At 41.3% G+C, this 19,309-nt stretch overlaps 1 protein-coding gene across 2 annotated transcripts in view; it reads left to right on the top strand.

Annotated features, from left to right (window-relative positions):
- Positions 1-19,309, top strand: part of LOC125449388 (nuclear RNA export factor 1) — a 62,396-nt gene that overhangs the window by 17,364 nt on the left and 25,723 nt on the right. For both annotated transcript variants that reach the window (XM_048525151.2, XM_048525150.2), the window contains 8 exons: positions 7,508-7,652; positions 8,629-8,712; positions 13,317-13,421; positions 14,031-14,096; positions 15,282-15,351; positions 16,207-16,295; positions 16,584-16,691; positions 16,949-17,058. In XM_048525151.2, the coding sequence (XP_048381108.1) occupies positions 7,508-7,652; positions 8,629-8,712; positions 13,317-13,421; positions 14,031-14,096; positions 15,282-15,351; positions 16,207-16,295; positions 16,584-16,691; positions 16,949-17,058 (777 nt within the window). The remainder of the gene's footprint in view (positions 1-7,507; positions 7,653-8,628; positions 8,713-13,316; positions 13,422-14,030; positions 14,097-15,281; positions 15,352-16,206; positions 16,296-16,583; positions 16,692-16,948; positions 17,059-19,309) is intronic.

Below are 19,309 nucleotides of genomic sequence, written 5' to 3'. Positions count from 1 at the left end.
ATCCATCTGTCCATTATTCTGTGCTTTTTAAGGCATTATTCCATTTACCCGGTCATCTTCCCGTATATTCTGCAATGGATACTCACAGACGTAGCTGCAGACGTCTAGGCAGTTCTCTCATCTGAGTGACTTGTTGTGGCTGCAGTTACCATGCCAAGCTAAAGCCTGCACCCTGTCCTTGCCTGATGTTCACTATTCTGTGGGAAACACACTGAAGATACCCTGGCTGAATTTCTTCCTTCCACAAGACATCCGCACAAAATCCTTCAATTGATGCATCCCTCTGCAGAGTCAGGAGAGGGCGTAGCCTTAAACATAACATGAGGGTGTTAAAACAGAGATTTTGGAAACAGGCCTAGAGGACTTAGAGTGAAGGTTATGGCCCAGGCAAATGAAGCTAAATTACACATCATTCAATGAGCCACCATACCCGATGGGCTGATTGATTGGCCTATTGCTTTCAGTTTAAAACTTGGGCAGTGCTATCAGAGCTGGGCCTGCAGAATCCATTTACTGTGGTGTATCTCTAAGCTAAAGACGACTGAGCTGTTTTGTTTAGCCTCCAGCCACCCAAATGCAGGCCACTATTGACACCACAGTGAATATGGAAATGTAATCTGGAAGGTCCACGCCGTTTTCTTGAAGACTGCCCAGAATGCCAACTGGCCATATGTTCAGTAATTTTAAAAGTTTTTCCCAAGTTGTATATATAATGAGATAGACACCGTTCTGCAAAGGCAAACGATTTTGAAATCTTTCTGACTTCCAGACTGTTGTGTCAATGGTAATTAACAGTGGCTGATTTTGATAGTATAAGATTGTACCTAAGGAGGTGCTAATAGAGAGTTTGGATAAGGTGATAAAGAGAACAATGGAAAACTCGATGAGTAAGGAGAGAGTCAAGAGTGACTCATCCGTATAACACATCTGTGAAGATTACTGATTTGCTTGCAAACTGCAGGTTTTAACAGTAGCTAGAGTTGAGAGTCGCTGCTTTTGCTATTTCAATGATGGCATTTTAGATGTAATGCTAAAATGCTTCAGGATGATCTGAGATGCTGTACGATTTTCTTGCAAGAAAATCTATCAATTAAGATTATCAGGAGGAATTTAGTGAGCAAACTACACCATTGACAAATTCGCTCTATCATTTTCTTTTGCCAAGATTGGATGGGGGCATCAGCAGGAGAATTGGTCTTTTTTCCACATTGATTTATTATTAGTCATTATCAGAGAATCAAAAAGCATTTATGGCATAGGAGGAAACCGGTTGGCCCATTTTTTGTCTCAGCCAGAAGCTCTTTTCTTGATCTGTCTGATCTCACTTGGCTCTACTTAACCAATAGTCATGTCAGTTAATGCACTTCACTTGCATATCCCATTAATCTTAGTGCATTGAGGGTTCTAGCCCTTAGCACTGTGAAAAAGCAAGGGAGGGATGTCCTGTTTAAACTAAAGAGGAATCACTTTAATCTCATTACAAATAAAATCTTGGCCGCAGTGCTCCTATACAGAAACAAAGTGCAGGATAAACTTAGGAAGTCTTAGAGTACATAGGGAGCGGGAATTAAAGTTTCAAGTTCTATATGACTTATGAAGGCGAGCCATTGGATTCACAGCAGCAAGTCTTTCCCTTTTCACAGATGCTGCTGAGTCTCTGCGATGCTTTGTTTTATTTCAGATCTCCAGCATCCATAGTGTTTTGCCTTTATTTCAGTGTTTCTACAGAGACTTACTTCAATAATAAAGTAATCAGAGTTGTTATGGTGTAGAAAGAGGCCATTTGGCCCATCGTTTCCATATTAGCTATCCCGAATGAGATTGTGACTCGGTGCCATTCTCCTCCAGTTGTTTCTGTTCAAAAATCATCTAAAGCATTGACTGAACTTACTTCCACCACACTTCCAGGTGGTGCATTTCATACCTAAGCCACTCGCTGTGGGAATTTATTTTTTCTTGACAATGTGTTTGCTGCTTTTGTAAATGACTTTATATCTGTGCTTTCTAGTGCTTGATCCATTTACAAATGAGAGCAGTTTTTCCCTATCTGCTGTGTTCAGACCCCTTATGATTTTAAAAATTTCTATCAAATCACTTCTTAGCTTTCTCCTCACAGGGAAACCTGTTCAAATAGTTACAATTTCTCTTTGTGCTCCCCAGTTCAATAAAACAAACTTCTGAGGAAACTCTATGACAGCATGTGTGGAGAGGTGATGTGGAGGTGCTGGTGTTGGACTGGGTTGGACGAAGTTAGAAGTCACATGACACCTAGTTATTGTCCAACAAGTTTATTTGAAATCACAAGCTTTTGGAGCGTTGCTCCTTTGTCAAGTGAAATCACTTCACCTGATGAAGGAACAGCATTTCGAAAGCTTATGATTTCCGATAAACTTGTTGGATTATAACCTGGTGTCGTGTGGAGAGAGGAAGCAAGTTAATATCTTGAGTCCACAATGACTTTCATTCAAAGCTCCTGTGCTTAGTGTTTATTCCCCAACACCTGAGACGTTAGTCCAGTAACATTATTTCTACATCATCACCTTCTGTCATGCTCTAATTCTTACAGTAAAGGCCAACATGCCATTTGCATTCCTCATTTTACTGCACCTGCATGCTCACTTTGTGTTCTTCATATATCAATGTTCTTCTGAACACCAAAGTTTACAAGTCTTAACTTTGAAAAAAATCTGTTCATACTGTTAAATGGAGGCCAAATCTGTCCACCTTCAGATAGGTGTAAAAGATCCCACCATGGTATTAGGAAATGACAAGAGAAGTCCTCCCTGGTGTCCTGGGCCAATCTATCAATCAGCGTTTCAAATATGATGATGTGGTCATTATCACATTTCTGCTTGTGGGAGCTGCTTATGTGTAATATGCACTTCCTATATTACAACAGTGAGTAGACATCAGAAGTAGGCCCTAACGGGTGTTGGGACATCCGCAGGAAGTGAAAGACAATACATAAATTTGAACATAGAACAGTACAGGAACAAAAGCAAAGCTGCTGGAAGCTCAGCAAGTCTGGCAGCATCTGTGAAGGAAAAAACAGTTAACGTTTCTGGTCTGGTGACCCTTCCTCAGCACAGAACAGGCCCTTCGGCCCATTATGTTGTGCCGACCTATTATCCTACTAAGATCAATCTACCCTGCATTTTACTATCCACTATGTGCCTACCCAAGATTCGCTTAAAAGTCTCTAAAGTATCTGACTCTGCTACCAATGCCAGCAGCGCATTCCACACGCCCATGTCTCTCTGTAAAGAATCTACCTCTGACATCTCCTCTATATCTTCCTCCAATCACCTTAAAATTATGCCCCCCTCATAATGGTCATTTCTGCCCTGGGTAAAAGTCTGACTATCTACTCTATCTATGTCACTCGTCATCTTGTACACCACTATCAAGTCACCTCTCATCCTTCTTCGCTCCAATGGCAAAAGCCCTAGCTCCCTCAACCTTTCCTCATAAGATCTGCTCTCCAGTCCAGGCAGCATCCTGGTAAATCTCCTCTGCACTCTCTAAAGCTTCCACATCTTTCCTATAATGAGGTGACCAGAACTGAACACAATATTCCAAGTGAGGTCTAACCAGAGTTTTGTAGAGATACAGCATAAAAAGTTCATGTTAGATTTCAACCATTGCTGCTGCAAACAATTTGCAAAGTTATTCATCTAGCTTGTCTAGGTTTTGACAATGACAACACAGTGTGGAGCTGGAGGAACACAGGCCAGGCAGCATCAGAGGAGCAGGAAGATGATGTTTCGGTTTGGGACCCTACTTCATAACTGTGGAGGGGGAAGGGAGCTGAGAAATAAATAGAGGAGGGTGGGCTGGGGAAGGTAGGTGGGATGGTGATAGGTGAATGCAGGTAGGGAGTTGGGGGGGATTGGTCAGTGGAATGGTTGGGGTAGATAGGTGAGAGCAAAGATGGACAGGTTGTGTTGGGTCAAGGAGATGGGAGGAGGGGTAGGGCTGGGGAAAAGTAGGTGGGGTGGTGATAGGTTGGATGCAGGTAGTGGGCAGTGGGGATTGGTCGGTAGGAAGTGTAGGGCAAGGTGGATAGGTGGGGTAGAAGATATGTTGTCATGCCAAGGAGGCAGGGCAGAGAGACAGGGTTCGACATGGGATGAGGCCAGGGGTGGGGAGGTTTTAAAACTGGTGAATTCTATGTTATAGCCGTCAGCTGTAAGTTCCCGAGGTGGAACATGAGGTGTTGCACCTCCAGGTTGCTGGTGGTGTCATTGTAGCACAGGAAGAGGCCCAGGATGAGCGGGAGGGAAAGTTAAAATGGTTGGTGTCATTTGTCACATATAGAGTGTAGATGCTCTACATAACGGTCCCCGAGTTGACGCTTCGCCTCACTGATGTAGAGGAGGCCACATTGGGAACAGTAGACAATGCTGTAGTACGACTTGTGGCACAGACCGTATTGCAGTCTATTAATTGCTGAATAATCTGAGCAGCACATGAAGCCAGTAACTGACCTGCAGCAATTATAATCGTCCTCTGCCACTCAGCCTGCTATAAATAGGCAAATGTAAACAGGTAATTGTAGCTATTTATATCAGTGGCTTTATTAGCACAGGGCAGGTTATTAGCTAAGCATCGCAGTCACATGGAGTTAACCAAATTACATATCCAATGATGCAACTATTTCCTGGTGGTCAATAAGCATGCAGATGTACAGAAGCTGAGTTTTTTTTATTGTTTACCTGGCCGACAAATGACAACATTAAGTATCATATACATCATCACTACTAAACTTACTATGCTGGCTTTAATCATTGGGTGAAGGCCTAAGGACCCAACACTGTAAGAGTTTCATTGTTCATTTGGGAGATGTGAACCTCATTGGCAAGATCACTTATTAACATCCCTAGTTGCTCAGGAGAGGGCAGCACTGAGCTAATTTATTGAACTGTTGATGTCTTTGGTGTGTACAGTGATGTTAGGGCAAGAATTCTGGGTTTTGACCCGACAGCTGTGAAGAGATGGTGATATAGTTCTGAGTCAGGAGGATGAGTGGCTTGGAGGGGAATTTGCTGCTGGTTTTGTCGTTTGAGATGGTAGAGGTTAAGGGTTGGAAGGTGCTTCTTCTGAGGTCTGCAACATCACACGCCAGTCCTCAGCCAATTCAGTTCATATGATATCAAGAAATGGCTGAGAGCATTGGATGTTGCAAACATTATGGGCCTTGACAACATTCTAGCAATAGTACTGAAGACTAGTGCTCCAGAACTAGTTGTGCCCCTAGCCAAGCTGTTCCAGTATAATTACAGCACTGGCATTTACCTGACAATGTGAAAACTTGCCCTCATTTGTCCTGCGCGCGCACAATGGGCATATCCCACCTGACCAGTTGACAGATCCTCTGTCTACTCTCGACCATCAGAAGTTGTTAGAAAGGGTTTTGACTGTGCTGTCACAGGGCACTTGATCAGGAATGACCTGATTCTGCCAGGGCCACTCCACTCTTGACTTCGTTACAGCCTTGGTTTAAACATGGACATAGAGTTGAATTCCAGAGGTTGGGTGAAAGTGACTGTCCTTGACTTGATATCAAGGCAGCGTTTGAAGCATATGGCGTCAGTGAGCCCTAGCAAAATTGGTTTTGATGGAAATATGGGGAAATCTCTTATTGCTGGTTGTTGTCTTGCCTCACACAAAGGAAGGTGGTTGTGGTTTTTGGAGGTCAGTAATTTCAACTCCAGGATGTTTTTCAGGAAGTTCCTCAGGTCCTAGCACCAATCATCTTCAACTGCTTTCCGTCCAGCATAAAGTCAGAAGTGGGTATATTCACTGATTAGACAATATTCAGCAACAATCATGATTCCTTAGATACTGAAGCAGTCCACATACAGTTAAGCATGAACAACATCCAGTTCAAGATAAACGGCAAGTGACATTTTCAACGCACAAGTGCCCAGTAATGACCAGAGATAACACAGTGTAGAGCTGGATGAACACAGCAGGCCAAGCAGCATTTTAGGAGCAGAAAAGCTGACGTTTCAGGCCTAGACTGGCCCGAAACGTCAGCTTTTCTGCTCCTAAAATGCTGCGTGGCTTGCTGTGTTCATCTAGCTGTAAACTTTGTTATCTTGGATTCTCCAGCATCTGCACTTCCTTTTATCCCCAAGCAATGACCAACTGCAACAAAAATCTAATAACCTAACCTTGATGTTCAATGGCATTGCCGTCATTGGCTGCTGCACCGTAATTATCCTAGGGATTGTCAGTGACGAGAAACTAAACTGGAACGGCCGTATAAACACTCTTACCAAAAGCAGGTTAAAGACACAATTCTGCATTGCGTGTTTATCCTTCCCGTCACCCCAATGCCTGTTCGGCATCTATGAGGCACAAGATCCGGTGTATGATGCAATACTCCCCATTGGTTTGGATGAGTATTGCTCGGATTACTGTTTTGAGTAAATATTTGATAGAAGCAGCTACCTGACTTGCACTCAAACCCACTACCTTAGTGTTCATTCCCGCTATCACTGACACACAGTAACAACAATAAGGACGAGATACACTGTAGCAGTTCACTGAGGCTTTTTCAGAAACGCCTTCCAAACCCCAAGGCCCTTACTACCTCGGTGGGCAGATACATGGGAATACCAGGACCCCTTAAGTTCTCCTTCAAACCGCAACATCCTGACTAGGAACGACATTGTCATTCCATCACTATTGCTGGATCAAAATCTTAGAAATCCCTCCTTCTCAAATCTGTGGTGAAGCTGCACCACATTGCCTGAAATGAGTCCCAGAGGGTGCCTCACCTCCCACCATCACCATAAGTAGTGATAGACAATGGATGGTTGTCCGTCCAGCCAGCCACGCTTCCATCTCATGAGGGAGCAAAAAACGCAGTTGGTAGGTATGCCTGTCAACAGTTTGTCTCGGTGTTGAGGTAACAGTACTGCTGGCTCAAATTCATTGCAGGACATTAATGCCTGCAAGTCTGTATACTTTGAACTGTTTAACAGCCAAAGGTTTGGCACGTTCGTATACCAGTTTCTACCACACTATCCGAATAGCGGTTACTGAATATGGTGAGCCACACACAACCCATGTCAATGGGCCGGCCACATAAATTGTTTGACAGCCAGTGAGACCTGGTTGCACTGGACATGTTGGTATGAATTATGAGCTCAGATGTATGAATTAGGACTTGAACCCACAATCTTCTGACTGTGAGGTGATAGAGTGACAAATCAGCCAGAAGGAGACAACCTTCCACTCAGAAATGATGCTGTTGATATAAATGCTGTGGTACAGTGCACAAGTTTCAGCAACTGTCAGTGCTGTGTATTACCTGTGTTATCGTAGTATAGCTGAAATGGAAACTGAAAACTCAGTTTGGCAATAACTGTAGAGCACAGTGTATTTTTCTCTCTTGAAACATTCCATGTTCATATGATTGTACTATGATACAGTAAGCAATCTCCTATTAGGTTGATTTTAAATGTTTGTAATTTTTAAACTCTGTCTTAATCCTCAGTACACCCTATGGTCCAAGACCGTCTCGTCGCCCAGACAGCTGGCATGATCGTGATGGAGGGCCCTCAAGCATTCAAGTTACTGTGAAGCAAAATTTGGAGAGAAATGCAAGTGCCAATACACGGCGAACCTGGTTTAAAATCACTGTAGGTCCTTATTTTCGATGTGCTGTTCTGTCTTTATTTTTATGTTGTGTACATTTGATACCGGACTTCTGTGTGGATCTCTGTGGGCTTTTTTAAAAGTTCATTCATGGGATGAGGATGTTGCTATCTAGACCGCATATATCACCCATCCCTAATTACCCAGAGGGAAGTTAAGATTCAGCCACATTGCTGTGGGTCTGTGAAGCCAGACCAGGTAAGGATGGTAATGTCCTAAAGGACATTTGTGAACCAGATGGGTTTTTCCAACAATCAACAATGGATTCAAGGTCATCATTAGGTTCTTAATTCCAGATATTTATCGAATTCACTTTCAACCGTCTGCCATGGCAATATTCGAACCCAGGCCCCCAGAATGTTATCTGGGTCTCTGAAGTAACAGTCCAGCGATAATACCACCAGGCCGTTGCCTCCCTCAAGAATCAAGGCCTTTTGTTCATAAATCTCATTCCTTTTGAGAACTTGTAACAATTTTGCTCTTTTCCATCTTGCTGTTTACTCCCAGAATCTTTCTCTTCACTATCTTTGCTCTTTGCTGCCCTACTCCAATAAGAGGGAATGCCCTAACCCATTCCATTCTTTCCAATGTGAACTTCCAGTAAGACATACACTTAACACAACTGTTCTGTGTCCTGTTCTATGCTCCACTAATGCAATATGGACTAGAACTGAAATTGCGTAACTATGCATTTCAGTTATACACAATATACAATGTTGTGAAGGGCATTTAACCTCCCCACAATTGGAAAATTGTATCATTATCTTAATACATTCATTCCACGTTGAACTTGATGATGCCTTGTTAGGTCTAAACTTTGGTGTAATATAATATTTTGAGCCTTTGTGCTAACTTCCAAATATATTTATCCAGATCTTAATTATAAAGTTTTTGAAAATGGATGTTGTAAAGTTAAATGTTGAGTATGAATACAGCAAAATATTTTTGTTCTCTCTTTAGATTCCCTTTGGAAAGAAATATGATAAATCCTGGCTATTGTCAAACTTGCACAATATGTGCAGTGTTCCCTTTACTCCTGTTCAGGTAGGAACAACAGCACCTATGATTTTGCTAGGCAAAGCAAGAATGTTAAAAAAATGTCGGTAAAATTAGATTTTATGCAGACTGATTCGTATACTCAAAAGGCAGAGTTAATAGCAGAGATAAGCGGTTTATGCTCCCAATCTGTTCAGAAGTTTCTTTTGGCAACTGGGTGGCTTGGAATTTGGAGCAGAGCACAGATTGATCTTGTTTTTGTTTCTTAAATCATTTGCGTAATGTGGGTGATCACTGGCTGGGCCAGCCTTAATTGCCCATCCCTAGTTGAGAAGATGGTGAGCTGGCGCCTTGAAGCGCTGGAATGTGTGCGCCGTAGGGACGTCCATCATGCTGTTAGAGAGGTAGATCCAAAATTCTGTCCCAGTGTTACTCAAGGAACAGCAATATATTTCCAAGTTAGGATGGCTAGATTTGGAGGGAAGCTTGCAAGTATTCCCATGTCTGGTGGTGGTATTCTGTTGCCTCGGTCCTTCTAGATGGAAGTGGTCCTAGGTTTGGAGAATTAAAGAAGCTTTGGTGAATTTCTGCAGAGCATCTTGTAGGTGGTACACATTGCTGCTACTGAGCATCAGTGGTTGAGGGAGTTGATGTTATGGATCTGATGCCAGTCAAGCAGGTTGCTTTGTCCTGGATGATGTCAAGCTTTGTGAATGTTTTTGCAGCTGCATTCATCCAGGGAAGTGGGGAGCATTCCTTCATAATCCTGACTTGCCCTTTTGGACAGGCTTTGGAGAGTCAGGAGGTGAGTTATAGCAGGATTCCTAATCTCTGTTTCTAGCCGCTTATTAATGTAACTGGTCCAGTTTTATATCGTAGATATAGCATCGTATAGTTCACACTTGTCACTGAAGTCTGACCCAATTAACGGAATTTTGGTTGGAGATCCTTTGTTCTGTTCTAGTGCTGATCAAAATAGGCCAAAACAGCACAAACACAGTTAATTGTATCCCTCTGGGACAGTTTAAACAACTTGCTTTCACTAGTAGTCCTACTTACAGTAGGAATGTTGGAGGATGGGGGGTGGGGGGAGGTTTGGGGGGGGAGAGTTGAATTCCCATGAAAGGTATCCATAAGACAGATTAAGCATGTATTCTTTAAAATTTAGAGATTTAACTATTGGAACATGTAAAATTCTTTAACGAGCTTGACAGAGTGAATGCTGAGTGATTTTATTTTTTCTTCTGGACATGGGTGAAGGGGTTGGTCACAGTCTCAGGATGAAGGACCATTTATTTAAGACTGAAGTGAGAGATTTCTTCACTTTCTGTCCCAGCGACTTGTGGATACTCAGGCTTGGAATGTATTTGAGTGCTAAACAGACCTTTGGACTCTGAAGGAATGAAGGGACAGCACAGGAAGTTGCAGCTCGGTATTAGATCAGCTATGATCTTGTCGTTTCACTGAGCTGGCTTGACGACCTGAATAACCTACTCCAGTGCCTATTTCTTATGTTACTGGAAGGGCATGCATAGAAGAAAGACCAGCTAACTTTAATGGGCGCCAAACAATTGGGAAGGCACCTGCTATGTTGGCCTTTATTGCAAAAGTATAGGAGTAAATAAGCCTTGCTGTAATTGTGTAGGGCCTTGGTCTATGTTTTGATTTAACTGTCCGGCTCATGGCCCACCCAAAAATGAGACCACCCCCGGAACAAGTGGTTTTGGCAATGTTTGTTGAATTTATTCAGTCAGCTAAATGGGTACAAATACAAGTAAGAAATCTTTATTGCCTACATGCTGCACGTGCAGTGCACGGACTGATAGTGGTCATTCTTGGATTAGTTAGGGTAGTGTATACCGAATTTCTGATTGGTTCCGTTAAAGGTAATGATTAATCATCAAGATATCATTCACTAGTAGGGCTATTCCTATTGCTTATAGTTGATTTCCTATCATTTCATTGAATTTTGAAGCTTACCATGAGGTAACAACATGCTTTGCATCATCTTTCCCCATACATTTCAAACAGGGGTTTTATGCATCATGTCCTCATGAATGATACTCATTGTCTCAGATCTTGTTAAATTGATACAGATCCCTCATTCAGTCAAGCATCTATCAATGACTGTGTTTGTTTGTTTGTTTTAAAGGCTTTGCTTAATATGCTTCTCCCCTCTCTCTAGCTTTTAGTGTTAACAGCCATTTACAATAACAGCCAGCTAAAATAAAGAACGTACTGGAAATGTTGCTTATAACTATACATTGTAAACCTAAGATGACAAAATTGCAAAGTATTATTGCATAAAATCTCAACAGGTTATCCTTGAGTTACATGAAATGTGTGCAAAATATAAAAGCAAAATAAACAATGTATGAAAGATCAGAATGAAATGTCCTTATACATTACGTCAATATATAGCTCAGTAATGACAGTCTGGAAGTATACTGACTACAAAGCCCAAGATAATATTTTTAGCAAAAATGTGATTGTTTTCTAAGCAAAATACAACAAATTAAAACAACGCAGCTGTTGACCTTGGCCTTGTCCTTCTCATAATGCTAGTTCCTCAATAACAAAAATGAAGGAATGTAGCTCCACACGGGCAACTAAGTTTTTGCCTCTTTTTTTCTGGCACTGTCTGCTGACACTGATGACTGTGGTCAACTATACATGTTTGCTAGTTTGAGAGCACATATGCGCACAGTTCCATATGCAACGTGTCTTTATGTAGGATGTATGTATATCATGATGCACAAAGGCAGTACTACTGCATGTGTGATTTTTAAAAGGGGGCTTAGTGGTGGGAAGAAGGGCTGAATCCCCATGAGTGTAGAGGGAAGAGGGCCCAGAATCCAGAGGCTGGAGAAGTAACTAGAGTTGGGGCGTTGAAGCCATCCTTCCACTTATCTCCCATCTGCTGCACTTTGCCCTGGTTCAGCCACTCCCACGCTCATATGCACAGGAGTAAAATGCTCTAACCTTGTGAAGCTAGCCCTGCTGCAAAAACAATTCTGCAATGTGCTTGGTGTGGCGTTCATTTACTTAACCCAGTGGTCTGTGGCCTCTAGCTCCAGAGTCTGACGTGTGTCATTAACAACTCATTGGCAGTTCATCTTATCTGGTTGAAAGTTGAAAATGTCAGAATTGATTGTTTATGAAAATAAAAGATGAACTATTATACTGCATTTTATGGTTTCAAATGATTGTTTTAACAAAAAGCATTATTGTGTTGTTTATAATCCAATTTGAATGATGCTACCATACTACGGTTATAGATAATGCCCTCTGTTCAATGAAGAGGTTTTTAATGGGTTGTGAGCGTTGTTACTTGTAATATAGCTTAGCTGAATTATTCTAAAAGTGCTGTTAGAGCTTTCTTTGTTGTGAGCCAACAGCTCAATCGTTGCCTGAATTCTCTATCTGGAGTTAGTCTGTTTTGCTGGTTTTAGTGACAAAATTATAGGTTCCCAATTTTTTATTTTTGGCCACTTAAGGAGAAAAGTTTTTCAGGCTTTTTAAAACTTATTTTTGGAAGAGATGTAGGCGTTACTGGCAAGTCCATCATTTGTTGCCCATCCCTAATTGCCCTTGAAGGGAATGGCTTTTTCAGCCATTTTAAAGGAGTAGTTAAAGGTCAAGTATGTTGTTGTGAGCCTGGAGCCATATGCAGACCATACCTGGTAAGGTATGGCAGGTTTCCTTCCTAAAGGACATCTGTGAACTAGATGGGTCCTTGAGACAGTTGATAGTTTTATGGTATCACTAGACACCCAGTTTCAACACTAGATTTTCATTAATCACATGAAAATGCCACCTTCTGTCATGGCAGGATGGAACTGTGTCCCCATACTACTAGCCTGGCCTCTGGATTACTGATCCTTACTGTTAAACCCAGTGATAAAAAACAGTTGTTCATCCCGCACTTAACACATCTACTCAAGGTAGTGATAGTGTTCTTACCTCTGAGCCAAGAGACCTGGTTTCAAGTTTCACCTACTCCAGAAGGTGTGCAGTAATATCTCTGAACAGGTTGGTTAGAAAATATCTACCACTAGGATTCTCTTTGAGCTGTCGGGTTAAGGGTGTGCTCCTATTCTTAAAAATTCTGTTATTATTGTTTGAGTCTTAAACCCGCACCCCCAGCCTGATATAAAGGATGTTTAATTTTGCCAATTCTAGCTGTAAATGGGAAGGGGATGAATGAAATTTTAAACTCAGTCCAGATAGTTTATGAAAAGTCACTTGGAATCCTGAATAACTTTCTGCGAGTTGCTGCCATTATGCCTTTAGTTCTCAGGGCTGATTGGCACGTCAACCAATGGTCACTGCCTGTTGTAAAGAATAGGCAGCTTTTTTTTAAATCCACTTGTGGGATGTGGATGTCAATGACTGGGCCAGCATCTGTTGCCCATCTCTAGCTACTCCCTTGAGAAGGTGGTGTTCAGCTGCCTTCTTGAACCACTGCAGTCCATGGTCTCCAGGTAGACCGACAGTGCCCTTGAGGATATCCAATTTCTTCTAACATTTGTAGTATCACATTAAAGGCTGTCTTACCAAGTGCTCATCAACCTTCTCTTCAACATTCATGAAATCAAGACTTATTTGCACTTGATCAATAGAAGACAGTAATGAAATCTTTCTGTCCACAGTTTCACTATGACGGTAATAAGGCAGTATTCTATGTCGAAGATTCTACAACTGCTAATGCTTTAAAACAGATATCGAGAAGAATTGTTGATAAGGATTTATACCGGGTATGTGTCTCTATATATATTTCTGACAGTAACATGTGCCCCATATTAAAAAAACAAACCCTTTTGATGGAACAAAAACAAATTTGCTGTGTTGTTTGAAGTGGTCCTAACCATTGCTGGATCTGCAGCAGGCCTACCCAAGAATTGTCATTGTTTTAAACCTGACCCTTCCTGAAATCAGGTCATTTCCACTAGGGTACCAGGTCCAGATAATTGGATCTCACTAAGCTGGTCCACAGGGGAGGTCAGCCTAGCTGTGTCCAGTCCTGCCCTCAAACTGCACAGAGCTGTGACAGAGAAGTGTTGGCTGTCTTTTCCATTTTCTACCTGAGAATCCAGAAGGGGACGTGCTTGGGCAGATGCTGAGAAATTATTTCTGCTGACTGGGGAGTCTAAAATTGTTTCATGATAAGGTGGCGATTATTTAGGGCTGAAATTAAGACATTTCTTCTCTCAAATGTTTGTGAATCTTTGGAATTCCCTACCCAAGAAGGTTGTGGGTAATTCGTTATTGAATTTATTTAAAGTTAGGGCCACACAGATTTTTGAGCTCTCGGGACTGGCAAAATCTTAAATTTGATTACAGGCAAACATTTTGATTTCCTTCAGGTGGCCATCATCGTTAGTCCTTCGGTTTCAAATGAGCTCAAATCAGAGGAGATCGAGCACATAAAGGTATGGACAGCTTTCTCACACCTTGATTTAAAAATGCAATTCAGCTCCTACTGGAAAATGACCAACTTGTTGCTAATAAATGCAAATTTATGAAAAAATTTGAGGACATTGCTATTTTTGTTTTGATTCTTAATTTTCAATGCAATTAATAACAGAAGGTCAAATTTAACAGACAAGACCAGGAGGAGTTTTACTTATCCGTTGTAGCAGAAAGCAAGAGAAATTGCAGAAAGAGAGTTTGCATTTGTATAATATCTTGCACTCCATCAAATCACTTCATAATTAATGTTACTTTTGAGGTGATGTTGTTATAGACGTTAGTGGCAATTAAGATTTGAGCATAAACAGGAGTGTCAGACATTGGGCTGTGAAAATTTTGTGTCAAAGGGATGTTCGATTTGTATGTGGTTGAGAGATGCATATCAGCTTACATCAGGAAAAATTCTCACCTTCACAAATTATCACGGGCATGGATAGGGTGCACAGTAGTTGTCCCAGGGTGGAAATGTCAAATGCTAGTGGGCATAGGTTTGAGGTGAGAAGGGGAAAGTTTAAAGGAGATATGTGAGGCAAGTTTATTTTTCTCACGTGATAGTAGGTGTCTGGAATGCGCTGCCAGCGGAAGAGGTAGAAGCAGATACGATAGCAAAGTTTGAGGTATTGAGACAGACACACGGACAGGCAGAGAATAGAGGGATACGGATCATCTGCAAACAGAATTAGTTTAGAATGGCATTGTGGTCAGTGCGGATGTGATGGGTCATAGTGCCCGTTCCTCTGCTATATTGTTCTGTTCTGTGTTCACTGGTAATGTCACAGTGTCTGTTGATGACTTTGAGAGGGCAGATGAGACCTTGGCTTAGCATCTCAAAAATGACAATACCTCTGACTGTGTCTTGTCCCTCGCCACTACCTGAACACCATCTTAGATTATAGATTAATTCCTACACGATGCAATAGTCTGCCAAAAGAGAGGCAGGATTGGTGTTGCTCAGCCAAGAATTACTCCTCTAAAGGAAAGCATCTTGCGTGACTTCGTAACTCAAGTAGAGCTGGCAGGTAGTTCATGGCAGACGTGCCAAGGCTTCAGCTGTTCCTGTACTTCGGATGAGGCAACAAATGATCATTTCATATACCTGAGGGGGTACCTTCGTTTCACTGAAATTATCACCATTTAATTTGCAGCAGTGTATGAGTAAACGTTACGATGGATCTCAGCAGGCCCTAGACCTAAACAGCATACGTAGTGACCCAGGTATGGATTTGAAGTTTTTGTCATCTGTTTGGTGACTTGAAGTTGCCTTAGGTAATTAAGAAAACCTGGCATTAATAGCATTGCAACCTACCCAACTTTCTTCTCCTGCCTCTTACCTCTATTCCTTACCCAGTTCTGTCGTTTTTTTGAGTCGCAGTTCTTTTGCAGATGAAACCGCGCACTTGAAAAATAGTTTTACTTGTCTCTTACCCCGTTCCCCCCACACACTCTGACATTTTGCCTTACTAAAAAGACATCAGATCTGACAGATGTTTAAAAAATTCTTTTATGGGATTTGGGCGTCGCCAGCTGGCAGCATTTATTTCCCATCCCTAGTTGCCCTTGAATGGAGATGGTTAACCAATTCGTTTCCAGGCCACTCTTTACTTGTTTCAATATTACAATGACACCCTGTGTTCCAGATTTAACTTTGCCTAGTGGTTTTCTCAAGCTCAAAAAACCCACCTATTGGAGTCTAGGGCTATTTATTTCATCGAAAGGATTGGTATCTTTACAGCACTATTTGTGGGCTCAGAAGTGATAAGAATGCTTCCTTCCAGCTTGCCTGTCTTAGACCCAACCACCCTCCCAACAAAAAGACACCCCATCTGTGAACTGAGGACTATTTGATGAATTGCTGTTCTGTGGTGAAGTTAAGATCTGTTAACCCAGTGCAGATCAAGAGTTGTGTGGAGGGGTGATGCAATGCCTAGGTTGTGGAAGCACTCAGCAAGGTCACCGGCCCCCCCCCCCCCATCTTAAAATTGGAGCGGCAATATGCAGCATTGCACACAGGCCATGAATGATTTGTAATTATTGCTTCTGATTCCTAACAATTACTGTTTGATTGTTCAGACCTCATCTCTCAGAATATTGAAGTGGTGTTAAACAGGAGGAGTTCCATGAGCACAATCATCAAAATAATAGAGGAGAACATTCCAGAGGTATGCAGGGTATAAATTGTGGGAGGAGGGATACTTTGCTCTTATTTTCTGTAATAATGAAAAGGTTGAAGCAAAATCCTGCAGAGGAGTTTTACATAACTTTATGTACACTGTAATGCATAGCGAACAGGGAGCGCAGCAATGCTGTAGTGTCTTTTGTAGAACTAACAGGCCACTGCTGATTGTTTCCTTAACATAAAATGATCTTCTGCCCATTAGCCCTCCTATTCGGATTGCTGCTCTCATCTGTTTGACAGTTGTAATCTCTGCCTCCCCTTGTTTTTATAGTTGCTCTCACTCAACCTGGGCAATAACCGGCTCTACCGACTGGAAGACCTGGCAGATCTGATTACCAAAGCACCTCATTTGAAAATTTTAAATCTTTCCAGAAATGAGGTGAGTGTCTGTTTACAGCAATGGTGAGAAGCTTAGTTATGATTGTTTTACGAGCTGTGGCTGAAATATGTCCTCCCCTCTACTCCGCTGAGGGCTCTTTCAGATTTCTGAAGGACTACTTTTTCATTCCCGCTAACTTTTTTTTAGGTGAGATGCAGTCATTTAGTAATAATACTTGCTGTATTTTACGTATTGGGTATTTGGACTTGCAGAGAATCAGAATTAGAGAAATTCATCAATATTTTCAATTATCACAGCTCAAATCTGAAAGAGATCTGGACAAAATAAAAGGCTTCAAGCTGGAAGAGCTGTGGTTGGATGGGAACCCTCTCTGTGACAGCTTCCGGGATCAGGCTACTTATGTCAGGTCAGTGAAAGGACTCCTTGTTGTTTTGTTACAGGGAGCCTCTCAAATGGCAGACAGTATATTGTTCTTACCCTTACTTCTATTTAAAAGTAACCTAATTTTCTCACTAATTTCTTTTCATGGAATACCAGTAATATTGGGAGATAACAATATTATTTTTCACAAAGCCACTAATGTAGATGTGGTATTCGTGTTTCATGCATAAGTATATGCCCTAAGTGAGCATCTTTCCCAATAGGCAAACTGTTAATAACCTATTCTTTTTAAAAAGAATGTGTTTTCTGTTTTGAGGTAGCTTTACCAAAAACCTGTAGGCCCGACTCTCTTTGTGAAAGACCATTGATTAATTTTTAATCATTCTCCTTTAGGGTCTCAGAATGTGGGGACTACAGTCCAAAGGCCCCCTAGTTGTACTACATCTTCCTGTTCAATTTTGCAACAGGTCAATTTGTATTTTTTATGCTGTGGTTAGAGGTTGCAAAATGCTATGCGCCTCAAGACTGAAGAAACTCTTGTTTACCCAAAAGATTCTCAACAAACATCTTGCATTCCTAAAAAGCATCGAATGATCTTAAAAGCCACTGATCACAGTAATAAGCCAGTTGCTCTCTACCTGATGAAATTTGAGTTGCAAGTCTGCAGCAGCACTTTGCTTGGCATCAAATTTAGAAGAAAGAAAACCTGAACCATTGCTTGTCAGTCCTTGTATCTGTGAAAGATGCAGATATTTGTTGGTCAATGAAGAAAACTGGTTAGCCAGTGACGGGTAAGATTTGTCAGGCAAGCAACAGCCTAAGACAGACACAGTCATGCATCGACCTTCAGAATGCTGGACTATGGTCATGTGGCCTTGACAGATTCCTGGTTTTTACATCTGACTTGGAAATTTAATTGAAGAGTTTTTGGGTGACGAAGCAACTTGAGAGGAAAATCACACACCCTGTACATTGTATTCACTGTCTTTTTGACAAAGTAAAATTCCAATTTTGTGGGCATGTTGAAATGTCTTTCAGAGTCAATTTAAGAACAAACCTTTGGAAGGAAGAAAAGTTCATTGAATCCTATCACAAAGCATTTGACACAAGGCATCAGTAATTTTTAAATTATTTTAAGATGTTATGATATAATATGACAAATTTTAATGTGAATAGTTGTTTAACTAGGTGTTCTTTGGACAACAGCCCTTCATTATACTCTCATCCTACCTCATCCACTTTGTGTTTTTCCCCAATTTCTCTTCCTTCGTCTTTGTTATCCTTCTTGCTTTCACTGGCTTTTTCCTTGTTCTGTTGCTCTTGAGACTTAGTTATAAGACCTATTTTGTGGGTTTTTTTGAAAATCTAGATTTGCCAACCAATTGTTAATTTTTGATTGTTCACTCCTGATGTGCAGTAATAATTTGGGCGGAGTGGATAGCTAGCACCTCTGTGATATCACACTGGTTTAACCCTTCTCCCCACCCAATTCCAACTAACCAGAATGTTGGTATCTCTTTTCCCAACATTGATCCTGTTAAATGTTGCCTCTGAGCAGGTGAGTGTTAGCTTGGTAAGTAAACGGAAACTGAATATGCGAGAGAATGAAGGCCATGTTGCTTTTAATTGACCTTCTTAAGCCTGAAGTGCAGCCTCAGAAAAAAACCGATGCATCCGAGACTTCTCTTTGCTGTTATTCATGTGAACTGATGACTCCCAAGATAGTTTGTGTTCTCATTTAATAAATGAATGAATTCCTGTGTCCTACTATTCAACGTAGCTGCTGGATGCAGTGTGAAATAACTCCAAGTTGTTATAAAAAAAATGCCACGTCATTAAAATTGGTTGGATAATTTAATTATTTTGGGCACTTGTTTTGCTTTGCAAAGAAGTGAGTCTGCTGCGCTCATATTCAGATGCAGATGAAAATCTAATGAGATTAAGTAGCAGATGATGTGGTGCAATGATATGAAAGGTAAATTCACTTTGCACTGAAAGTTTGTGTGTGTATGTCTATATAGAGACCCCTTTTTCTTCCTGCTTCCAGGAGTAATTTACATCAACAATTTCTTTAAATTGTTTGGCAGCATTTAGCTGATCTAAATGTTTTTAGTGTTGCTAAATAGACCAACAAAAAATGTTGCAACTGCAATAGACTTAATTATTGACCTAAAACCAACTTATGCATGATTTTTCCAGCACTTTAAAGCATATTCTAATCTTATACATGATGCATTTAAGACAGTTACTCTACATAATTTTGATGGATGTGCAGA

Source organism: Stegostoma tigrinum, chromosome 42, assembly GCF_030684315.1.
Source record: "Stegostoma tigrinum isolate sSteTig4 chromosome 42, sSteTig4.hap1, whole genome shotgun sequence".
In the NCBI taxonomy this organism is placed as follows: domain Eukaryota; kingdom Metazoa; phylum Chordata; class Chondrichthyes; order Orectolobiformes; family Stegostomatidae; genus Stegostoma; species Stegostoma tigrinum.
This window is presented reverse-complemented; position numbering and strand designations above follow the sequence as displayed.